General features: G+C 43.1%; 1 protein-coding gene and 1 long non-coding RNA gene across 4 annotated transcripts; both read left to right on the forward strand.

Annotated features, from left to right (window-relative positions):
• The first annotated feature begins 365 nt into the window (after window positions 1-365).
• On the forward strand, window positions 366-6947 carry sft2d2a (SFT2 domain containing 2a). Its single transcript, XM_035799222.2, has 8 exons — window positions 366-670; window positions 903-992; window positions 1880-1965; window positions 2209-2290; window positions 2555-2590; window positions 6104-6162; window positions 6276-6305; window positions 6450-6947. The coding sequence occupies exons 1-8, from the start codon at window positions 605-607 to the stop codon at window positions 6487-6489; spliced, it is 489 nt and encodes a 162-aa protein (XP_035655115.1). The 5' UTR covers window positions 366-604; the 3' UTR covers window positions 6490-6947.
• On the forward strand, window positions 2597-6096 carry LOC127910803 (uncharacterized). Of its 3 annotated transcripts, none has more exons than XR_008076236.1 (3): window positions 2597-4505; window positions 4606-4665; window positions 4936-6096. It is a non-coding gene; the product is annotated as an uncharacterized LOC127910803 (long non-coding RNA). The 3 variants fall into 3 exon arrangements; XR_008076235.1 differs by lacking the exon at window positions 4606-4665 and adding an exon at window positions 4710-4769 and having other exon boundaries at window positions 4876-6096; XR_008076237.1 differs by lacking the exon at window positions 4606-4665 and having other exon boundaries at window positions 4876-5229; window positions 5290-6096.
• Window positions 6948-12035: the final 5088 nt, after the last annotated feature.

The raw sequence follows: 12035 nt of genomic DNA on the forward strand, positions 1-12035 counted from the left end.
GTTCCATGGTATATATACAAACACCCACACAGGACCTATTGAAGGTCAGAGCTGTCCATGTCTGAATTGAAAGCAAAAAAGTAAATGTGTATTATAATTGTTAATACTGTATGACTATTGTTGTTGTTCCACTTATAATAATACATTTGTGCCTTAACCCGGATAGAGAAGTCAACTTTCCAAATGTGCTACAAAGACACTATTGGAATTGTCTTTCTGGGCTCGGCATCAGTTAAACTGCAGTACTGCAAATCTCCTCTCGGTACATGGGATGGCGTGAAAACCGGAACCCTGGACCCTTGAAAGAATTCCTCAACTTCAAAACTTTGTTCTCTCCATAGCAAAGCTCGCTTAGTTTCTATGCTGTACTCACTACTGGCCTCGTTTACTGTGATTGAACGGTAAAGACACACCCAATAAACACCCGCATCAAACCACACCCCCAAGACAACTCACTGTTTGCGTGGATTTCGCTCTTTGAAATATGCTATCGAAACTTATTGTTTCTGCTTCGTGATTAAAATCACCACACCGGGAAGCAACATAAATCAAACATCCGATCATCACTCCTGATTTACTGCGCTCAGCCAACGCGTCAAAAGTCATGGACAAACTTAAATCAGTTTTGAGCGGAACGGATGGACCCAATGAAAACGGCAACATCTTGCAGGTAAAAAACCGAATTGATCAAATGTAGTATAAATTGATATTATAGACTCATACTTAAACATTTAATCCACTGCCATTATTATATAAACATAATAATAATTTGATTTATCCAGTGTAAAATATGTGAAAGTAAACGAATCTAATTTAATGTAAGGTATATTCCTAAATCAATGCATCTTCTCTCTCATCATGTGAACCTGTGGATCCTCACGGAATTACTTTACTTGGTTCAGGCAGCGAATGAAGCATCTACTTTGGGTTGGGGTACACGAGTGAAGGGATTTATTATCTGTTTTGTGATTGGGGTCACCTGCTCAATCTTGGTAAGTGGATTTGAATATGTTGCTTTCCTATATACAATTATTTACAGTATTACAATGTGTGTTTTGCTTATTTGCGCACCACCCATTTCTGATCAGGAGACACCTGATCCAGAGAGATGTGGTGCTACAGGTTTATCCTGAGCTCAGGAATGTTCAACATCTCTTTTGTTTAATTGAGAGGCATTGTGTGCTCTTTTTTTTCCAGGTGAAACTGGTCTCCTACGTGTGTCCGCCCCACATGACAAAACTTTTGCTTTTGGCAATAAAGCCCTTTTTCTACCCCCCCAAATTAAAATATATTTATATTTAAAATATTTAAAATATATTTACATACACAGCCCTGCTTGGCAGATAGAATTATCTAGACCAGACGAGGTCCGGTGCCTGCTGGTTTTCTGTTCTACCAGATAATGAATTCTACACACCTGGTGTCCCAGGTCTAAATCAGTCCCTGATTAGAGGGGAACGATGAAAAATGCAGTGGAACTGGCTTCGAGGTCCAGTGTTGAGTTTGAAAGGTCTAGACTCTGTAGAGCTTTACTCTGCTTACCCCTTCATAGTAGGAGGATGCATGTGCAAATTAAACATGACTGGTCATTGGTCAGAATAATCTGATCAGATTGTGATGTCATGCTCTGGCACAAAAACTCCATTCTTCATGAACAGGCTGAAATTCCTTGCACTGTTTTCAAAATGCTCTTACATTTTAAAAGGGCATTCTCATAATTTTCACAATTTCTGAGTGTTATTTCGACATAGTGTGGAAATATCATAAAAACAGCAGGAGATCACATTTTGGACTGCACTGACCCTTTAAAAATGGTTATATTAATGACATCTTCAGTTTTGAGGTTGAAACTGATAAATTATCTGTCTTACCTCTACAGGGAGTCTGTATGCTCTTCATCCCCAAAGTAGGAATCCTCCTCTTCATCATATTTTATACCTTTGGAAACATCTCTTCACTCTGCAGGTGAGATTAAGCTGAATGCCCTCAACACCTGACGACTCAGGACCTTTTCAGTATGGCATTTCCTTCATGACAAATATGATTCAGTTCACTGTCAATGCCCTGATATGTGATTCTCTCCTTAGAAACATGTCAACAATTTATAACAGAGGTTGATTGTGTCCTATGTGAGTGTTTCCTTAGCCGTCTCTAACTAAACCTAACCTGTCCTCAGCACCGTAGATAATAACAGTTCTGTCCTATCAGCACCATGTTCCTGATGGGACCAGTCAAACAGCTGAAGAGGATGTGTGACAAGACCAGAGCTCTGGCCACTACTATCATGTTGGTGAGTACCAGCTACTAATGTTAGGTTTAGAAAGGACTGCATTCCGTGCTTCTACACCTGCATTGCTTGCTGTTTGGGGTTTTAGGCTGGGTTTCTGTACAGCACTTTGAGATATCAGCTGAAGGGCTACGAAGGGCTATATAAATAAAATTGGATTTGATGTCATTTTGTAGCACTATGTGAATATGAAAATAATGAGAATCCTAGAAAGAAACCAAAGGTACATCAAGTTTGAATTAACTTATTTTCTGTTCTCTTTTCTAGACATGTCTTGTGTTGACTCTCTGTGCAGCCTTCTGGGTAAGGCCTATATTTTGATGAATTTTGTGATTTCTTCATTACATTTTTATTTGGCTGTTCGTGCGTACAAAAAAATATTCGGTAGCCGAAGCCTTCACCCGCTAGTTAGTGATTGGTCAACAGTACTACTCCTAGTAGGAGCAGGAACTATGGACGGGATTTCTTCAATTAAGTGTTTGTCATTCAATGAGAGATTACTAGTTTTAATGCACTTTTAACTTCAGAAATACTGCACAAAACATCTTAGCAAGACGTCTAAATTAATGATTTCTTGATTTATCTTAGATGAATTCTGATTTATTTTGAACAAGTGTTATGGCTATGTTGCTACGGTGGATCACGAGGGACAAACAACAGTGATATTGCCAGGTCTTTAGGGAGTATGTGAGCATAGACCTTCGCTTCGCCTAGCTGAGTTGTGCTAAGAGCAAATTGAACATATACACTACATGGCCAAAAGTACCTGCTCGTCGAACATCTCATTCCAAAAAACATGGGCATAAATATGGTGTTGATTTTCCCCCCCTTTGCTGCTATAACAGCCTCCACTCTTCTGGGAAGTCATTAATATGGAGGTTCTGCTGCTATAACAGCCTCCACTCTTCTGGGAAGGCTTTCCAATAGACGTTGAAACTCTGCTGCAGGGACTTGCTTCCATTCAGGCACAAGAGCATTAGTGAAGTTATTTTTGTATTTATTTGGCCTTTATTTAACTAGGCAAGTCAGTTAAGAACAAATTCTTATTTTCAATGATGGCCTAGGAACAGTGGGTTAACTACCTGTTCAGGGGCAGAATGACAGGCTACCCTGCCGCCCCAGGGCATTGATGTTGGGCGATTAGGCCAGGCTCGCAATCAGCATTCCAATTCATGCCAACGGTGTTTGATGGTTGAGTTTAGGGCACTGTGAAGGCAAGTCAAGTTCTTCCACAGCAATCTCAACAAAATATTTCTGTATGGACCTCGCTTTGTGCACGGGGGCATTGTCATGCTGAAACAGGAAAGGGCCTTCCCCATGCTGTTGCTATAAAGTTGGAAACACAGAATCATCTAGAATGTCATTGTATGCTGTAGTGTTAAGATTTCCCTTCACTGGAACTAAGGGGCCTAGCCCGAACCATGAAAAATAGCCCCAGACCATTATTCCTCCTCCACCAAACTTTACAGTTGTCACTAGGCATTAGGGCAGGTAGCGTTCTCCTGGCATTCGCCAAACCGAGATTTGTCTGTCGGACTGCCTGATGGTGAATTGTGATTCATCACTCCAGAGAACATGTTTCCAATGCTCCAGAGTCCAATGGTCGGGAGCTTTGCACCACTCCAGCCAACGCTTAGCATTGCGCATGGTGATCTTAGGCTTGTGTGCGGCTGCTCTGTCATGGAAACCCATTTCATGAAGCTCCCGAGGAACAGTTATTGTTCTGACATTGCTTCTGTAACAGTATAACTTTTAAACCGTCCCCTCGCCCATACCCGGGTGCGAACCAGGGACCCTCTGCACACATCAACAGTCACCCACGAAGCATCGTCACCCATCGCTCCACAAAAGCAGCGGCCCTTGCAGAGCAAGGGGAACTACTACTTCGAGGTCTCAGAGCAAGTGACGTCACCGATTGAAACGCTATTTAGCGCGCACCGCTAACTAAGCTAGCCGTTTCACATCCGTTACACTTCCAGAGGCAGTTTGGAACTCGGTAGTGAGTGTTGCACCTGTAGTCAAAGATCAGCTCCTTTGTCTTGATCACGTTGAGGGGGAGGTTGTTGTTCTGGCACCACACTGTCAGGTCTCTGACCTCTTCCCTATAGGCTGTCTCATCGTTGAGGGGGAGGTTGTTGTTCTGGCACCACACTGTCAGGTCTCTGACCTCTTCCCTATAGGCTGTCTCATCGTTGTCAGTGATCAGGCCTACCACCAGGTCTCTGACCTCCCTATAGGCTGTGTCATCGTTGAGGATCAGGCCTGGTTCTGGCCTTCCCTGGCTGTCTCATCTTGTCAGTGATCAGGCCTACCACCAGGTCTCTGACCTCTTCCCTATAGGCTGTCTCATCGTTGTCAGTGATCAGGCCTACCACCAGGTCTGTGGCCTCCTCCCTGGCACAGTGATCAGGCCTGTCACCAGGTCTCTGACCTCTTCCCTATAGGCTGTCTCATCGTTGTCAGTGATCAGGCCTACCACCAGGTCTCTGACCTCTTCCCTATAGGCTGTCTCATCGTTGAGGGATCAGGCCTACCACCAGGTCTCTGGCCTTCTGGCTGTCTCATCCAGTGATCAGGCCTACCACCAGGTCTCTGGCCTCCTCCCTATAGGCTGTCTCATCGTTGTCAGTGATCAGGCCTACCACCAGGTCTCTGGCCTCCTCCCTATAGGCTGTCTCATCGTTGTCAGTGATCAGGCCTACCACCAGGTCTCTGACCTCCCTATAGGCTGTCTCATCGTTGTCAGTGATCAGGCCTACCACCAGGTCTCTGGCCTCCTCCCTATAGGCTGTCTCATCGTTGTCAGTGTTCAGGCCTACCACCAGGTCTCTGACCTCCCTATAGGCTGTCTCATCGTTGTCAGTGATCAGGCCTACCACCAGGTCTCTGGCCTCCTCCCTATAGGCTGTCTCATCGTTGTCAGTGATCAGGCCTACCACCAGGTCTCTGACCTCTTCCCTATAGGCTGTCTCATCGTTGAGGGTGATCAGGCCTACCACCAGGTCTCTGACCTCTTCCCTATAGGCTGTCTCATCGTTGTTGGTGATCAGGCCTACCACCGTTGTTGTCGGAAACTTAATTTTGGAGTAGTTTGGCCATGCAGTCGGGTGAACAGAGTACAGCAGGAGTCGAAGCACCCCTGACGGGCCCCCGTGTTGAGGATCAGTGTGCCAGATGTGTTGTTGCCTACCCCATACCACCTGAGGTCGTCCCGTCTGGACGTCCAGGATCCTTCCTTCCGGTTACTAGTCCAACGCTCTAACCACTAGGCTACCCTGCCACCCCAAGATAAACTATCTTGGTAAATAGTGTGGTCTACAGCTTCATATGAGATACTCTACCTCAGGCGAGCAAAACCTTGAGTCTTTAATATTAGATATTGTTATATTAGATCACCAGCTGTTATTGACAAATCGACACATCCACTAATTTGAAGGGATGTCCACATACTTGTGTATATATAGTGTATGTTCTGATAGGAGCAAACTGAACATACAGTGCATTTGGAAAGTATTCAGACCCCTTTTTCCACATTTTGTGTTACAGCCTTATTCTAAAATTAATAAAATAAAATCCCCTCAATCTACACACAATACCCCATATGATACATTTGATGATGATACATTTGATTTATTAACTGTGTTTTATATTCGGTGATTATTAACTGTGTTTTATATTCAGTGATTATTAACTGTGTTTTATATTCAGTGATTATTAACTGTGTTTTATATTCAGTGATTATTAACTGTGTTTTATATTCAGTGATTATTAACTGTGTTTTATATTCGGTGATTATTAACTGTGTTTTTTTTCTAGTGGGTGAACTTTGGTCTCGCTTTGATGTTTTGCATTTTGCAAGTCCTAGCATTTGCCTGGTGAGTTAGTTTTTGTTCCTATTATAATGTGTTTTATATCTATGATAACAGTTTCAGGCGTTGATGGATGTGGAATGTGTTTAATGGAATGATCGGTCTTCTCTTCTCTGCAGGTATGGCTTGTCATATATCCCTTTTATCAGGTTTGTTATCTTATCATTCATGAAGATCATTTTCTGTTTTAAAGACTACAGTTGGGTCTATGTTGGAATTTATCAGAACTGAACAGATATGTATTTTGACATTATACAGTACACCTGGTTGTTCCCTTATTGTTTTTATCCCAGAGATGCCATCCTGAAGATTATTACGATGTGTGTAAAGTGAAGACCCCAGACTGGCCTGTCGGCTTGAAGGAACAACTGTGCCTCGGTTACAAAGGATATCTTTCTGGTCTGAGCTTCATGGATATATGTTTGAAACTGAATGTTGTATTGTCCATAACTTTGACACGCTGCTTGAGAGCGGGCCAACCAACTCCTTACAGTGAAATTGTACTACCTCTATACCCTTCCATTTAAAACATGTTAATGGTATTTTTTTAATCCTTTGTATTTCCACTATTAGGGAAGTATTGTGCTTTGGGTTTATTTAGATGTTTTGACAATTTCTAGCGGGAACATTTGTCTTTTTTACTATGTATATCTGTTTACTACTGTGGGGGAAATTGTTGGTGATGAGAAGTAAGAACATGTAATTATTTGATCCAATTGTTGAATTGTTTTTCATAAGGTCTCTGCATATGCTGTAAATATGTGAATGTATTATAAAGGTTTATAAATGAAGGACTTTATTCATTGCTAAATGGTTGTGATTTAGAAACCTTGATGTTTTGGTTTCGATTTATTCTTAGTATCTCCAGAGGTGGGTATACTTTAGCACAATGCTTTCCCATAGCAAGCCAAAAACAGTAGAGGGAAGTCTACAAGGAAAGATGTTAGAAACACATTCACCACACCTAGGAAATATGTTTTCCTAATGGAATGAAACCTGCGAGGAAACCACATTAGGGATGGAAGAGGAAGCGAGACATCCCACTCCCAAATGTTTCTGTTTGAATAGGCTGGCTAGCTGAGAATGTCACAAACGATGCGCATGCTTCAATGACCAGGAAGTTGTGTGCTGTGGTTTTGGATGGCCAGATAGCAACAATGACAAGAAACTGTAGCGGGGAATATTTTCAATTAGTTTCATATTGTTCTTGATACTGTGTTGTTTTGACTGTCATTGCTAATATGGCAATAATTCGCTAGCTAGCTAACCAACAACGGTAACAATGTTTTTGAAAGACAAGTGCTCATTCTGCAAATGTATGTTTTCAATAACCATTGTAGACCAAATCTAGTTTACATGTCAACAATCTAAGCCAAGCCCGTCTGCTTGCCACGTCGTTGCACTTGCGTCGGTTTTGTTGCTAAACAACCATCTATGGCCGTGTTCGAGAGCATCAACACGACTGCAGGCGGCTGCCAACGGACAGATCTACAAATCACCTTGCATCATAAATAACGACTCATTATTATGTGTAGATCACTTTGCCCCATGATTCTTTGCGGGTTTGATCCTCTCGCACACGGCCAGAGAACAAAGAAGTCTCTTATCGCATGGAATAATGAGGAGGAGGAGCTCTGGACCCTTCGTGTCCGAAAGTAATTTAGTCATTCATTGTAGTCATGGCGCTTTGTAGAGTTGCTATTTTCTCATTTGTTGTCATTTAACTCGTTTCTGGATTCCTCATGATATTAGTAAAGTCTAATTTAACCAACAAATATGATAGTCAGTATAAAAAAAAGGTGAAGTGTACAAGACTACGTCACAGGAGGCTGCTGAGGGGAGGACGGCTCATAATAATGACTGGAACTTTGCTAATGGAATGGCTTCAAACACATGGAAACCGTGTGTTGGATGTACACTATTTGATACCATTCCACCTATTCTGCTCCTGCCTTTCCTTTACCAAGAGCCCATTCTCCCCAAGGAAGGTGACACCCATAACCTGTTGTAGACATATTTTATTTATTTTTTTATTTCACCTTTATTTAACCAGGTAGGCTAGTTGAGAACAAGTTCTCATTTGCAACTGCGACCTGGCCAAGATAAAGCATAGCAGTGTGAACAGACAACACAGAGTTACACATGGAGTAAACAATTAGCAAGTCAATAACACAGTAGAAAAAAATGGGCAGTCTATATACAATGTGTGCAAAAGGCATGAGGAGGTAGGCGAATAATACAATTTTGCAGATTAACACTGGAGTGATAAATGATCAGATGGGCATGTACAGGTAGAGATATTGGTGTGCAAAAGAGCAGAAAAGTAAATAAATAAAAACAGTATAAAAACAGTATGGGAATGAGGTAGGTGAAAAAGGGTGAGCTATTTACCTATAGACTATGTACAGCTGCAGCGATCGGTTAGCTGCTCGGATAGCTGATGTTTGAAGTTGGAGAGGGAGATAAAAGTCTCCAACTTCAGCGATTTTTGCAATTCGTTCCAGTCACAGGCAGCAGAGTACTGGAACGAAAGGCGGCCAAATGAGGTGTTGGCTTTAGGGATGATCAGTGAGATACACCTGCTGGAGCGCGTGCTACGGATGGGTGTTGCCATCGTGACCAGTGAACTGAGATAAGGCGGAGCTTTACCTAGCATGGACTTGTAGATGACCTGGAGCCAGTGGGTCTGGCGACGAATATGTAGTGAGGGCCAGCCGACTAGAGCATACAAGTCGCAGTGGTGGGTGGTATAAGGTGCTTTAGTGACAAAACGGATGGCACTGTGATAGACTGCATCCAGTTTGCTGAGTAGAGTGTTGGAAGCCATTTTGTAGATGACATCGCCGAAGTCGAGGATCGGTAGGATAGTCAGTTTTACTAGGGTAAGCTTGGCAGCGTGAGTGAAGGAGGCTTTGTTGCGGAATAGAAAGCCGACTCTGGATTTGATTTTTGATTGGAGATGTTTGATGTGAGTCTGGAAGGAGAGTTTGCAGTCTAGCCAGACACCTAGGTACTTATAGATGTCCACATATTCAAGGTTGGAACCATCCAGGGTGGTGATGCTAGTCGGGCATGCGGGTGCAGGGCAAAATCACTACATATCCCATGCGATCGGTTGAAAAGCATGCATATCTGGCTGTGTTGGTAAAATCACTACATATCCCATGGAGCCAAACTGGGAGAGGAGGATGCCCATTGGCTGTGTTGGTAAAATCACTACATATCCCATGGAGCCAAGCTGGGAGAGGATGCCCATTGGCTGTGTTGGTAAAATCACTACATATCCCATGGAGCCAAGCTGGGAGAGGATGCCCATTGGCTGTGTTGGTAAAATCACTACATATCCCATGGAGCCAAGCTGGGAGAGGATGCCCATTGGCTGTGTTGGTAAAATCACTACATATCCCATGGAGCCAAGCTGGGAGAGGATGCCCATTGGCTGTGTTGGTAAAATCACTACATATCCCATGGAGCCAAGCTGGGAGAGGATGCCCATTGGCTGTGTTGGTAAAATCACTACATATCCCATGGAGCCAAGCTGGGAGAGGATGCCCATTGGCTGTGTTGGTAAAATCACTACATATCCCATGGAGCCAAGCTGGGAGAGGATGCCCATTGGCTGTGTTGGTAAAATCACTAGACCTTATTGTGAAATGCTTAGTTACAAGCTCTTAACCAGCAATGCAGTTCAAGAAATATATTTAAAAAGTTGTCGTTTTTAGGCCCTGATATCAGGAGGCTGTCAATAGTAAAACAAAGCTTAAAACAATGTTTGAGTGAGCCCTGAATCCACAAAATGCTTCCGAAAACACGGTAGACTCCTCCTCACCACTGGAGAGTACCAGTCTGTTCAGCTAACATTCCCCTAACCCAGGGGTGTCAAACTCAAATACCCAGTGGGCCAAAATGTAAAACCTGAACAAAGTCACGGGCCAACATTGAACAAATTAACCTTTTAATATGGACCCAAACAAGTTTTGCTTTAACATTGAATATGGAACAAGCATCGCTTATTACCATACAATATATAATTTAATAGTGGAGACATGCAAAATCGAATTTCAAATGAAAAAACACATCAATGGCATTCATTTATTAAATAAATAAAATTTAAATAAAAATTGTATGCCTCTTTTCTATTTGCAGCCTTCTGATTTAAATACCAAAATCAACTTTTTCCACTGGCTAATAATTTTACAAATAAAATTATAATAAATCAATCAACCATTCAAGCCCATGCCTTGTAGCAAGAAAAAGTGCATAAAGAAAACGTTAATTATTGCACACTGGTCTAATCTGATGTGCCCAAGCCAGATACCTGGCATCTCTTCTTGGATGCTAGTTCATCAATGTCTGGGCTCAAGCTCTGAGCTGAAGAAATCCTCAGTATCGAGCAAAGATGTTCATCAGTCAGACGTCTCCTGTGAGTTGTTTTGGTCATCTTCATCGAGGAGAAAAGTTGCTCGCATAGATAAGTGCTGCCGAACATGGAGAGCATCTGAGCAGCTTGGGTGCGGAGCTGAGGCATTGTGTCAGGGATGAACCGTGGAAACTGTGCGGCGCCCACAGCATCATACTTTGACTTCAGCGTGTCGTTGCACTGGAGTTCAATCAGCTCCATTTGGATGTTGGTTGGTGCATTTTCCACATCAACTGCGAAGGGATTACTAAGCAGTTCAAACTTGCATTTCTGGGCATCGAAGTCGGCAAATCGCAGGCTAAACTCAGCGGCGAGAACACTGAGTTTTTCAGCAAACTGTGCGCATGGGAACACGGCGGTAGAGATCTGCGCTTTTATGGATTGGCAGCAGGGAAAATGGCAAGGGTTTCCTTGCAGCATCTGATTCTCCCACAGGCACAGTTTAGTTTTGAAGGCCCTCACTGCAGCGTACATGTCTGTGATGATGCGTCCCCGCCCCTGAAGCTGCAGGTTCAGCGCATCGAGATGGCTCGAGATGTCACAGAGAAAGGCCAGCTCACACAGGAACTTTTGCTCCCGGAGCTCTGCTGTATCCTTCCCTTTGGTTTCCAGGAATTGACATATTTCCTCACGCAGCTCGAAACATCTGTTCAGTACTTTTCCTCTGCTTAGCCATCTCACCTCCGAACCACACTCCTCCAGAAAAGATTTAAACTGGCTGTGATTTAGACCTTTGGCTCTTATAAAGTTAACTACCTGTGTTACTGTGGTCATAACATGTTCCATCTTTAGGGCTTTGGCACACAGTGCATCCTGATGTATGATGCAGTGGTAAACAGTTAGCTCACCTGCACAGTTCTCTTCCCGCATCTTCTCCCGAACCATGCCCACCAGTCCACTCTTTTTTACCGCACATCGCTGGCGCACCATCTGTCGTTAATCCAACGAGTTTATCCCACGGCAGCTTTATTTCAGTTACACATTTGGAAACCTCCTCAAAGATTTCCTTTCCTGTGGTTGTGCCATGCATTGATTTGAATCCTAATAGCTCCTCCGTAACACACAGATTTGAGTCCACTCCACGGATGAAGACTGACAGCTGAGCAGTATCAGATGCGTCGCAGCTCTCATCCACAGCGAGGGAGAACGCAACAAAATCTTTTCCCTTTTCCATCAGCTGGTCATACAGATTGGTGGCAAGATCACATGTGCGATCAGCTACTGTGTTCCTGCTCAGGCTCACGTTTGAAAATGCTTGTTTTTTCTCTGGGCATACGAGGTCACAAACCTTCATCATGCACTTTTTCATTTTTTTCATCGATTTTGCGATCTCTGCTGCCACTATATAACTATCCTTTACAGCAGCCTCGCTTTGTGATGTGGCTTTTTTAAACATATTCTGTTGTGAAACCAAACTTCTTTTCATCTCCTCTACTTTCTGGCTCCTTTGAGTCATGTC

This window comes from Oncorhynchus keta, chromosome 22, assembly GCF_023373465.1.
Source record: "Oncorhynchus keta strain PuntledgeMale-10-30-2019 chromosome 22, Oket_V2, whole genome shotgun sequence".
Taxonomy (NCBI): Eukaryota; Metazoa; Chordata; class Actinopteri; order Salmoniformes; family Salmonidae; genus Oncorhynchus; species Oncorhynchus keta.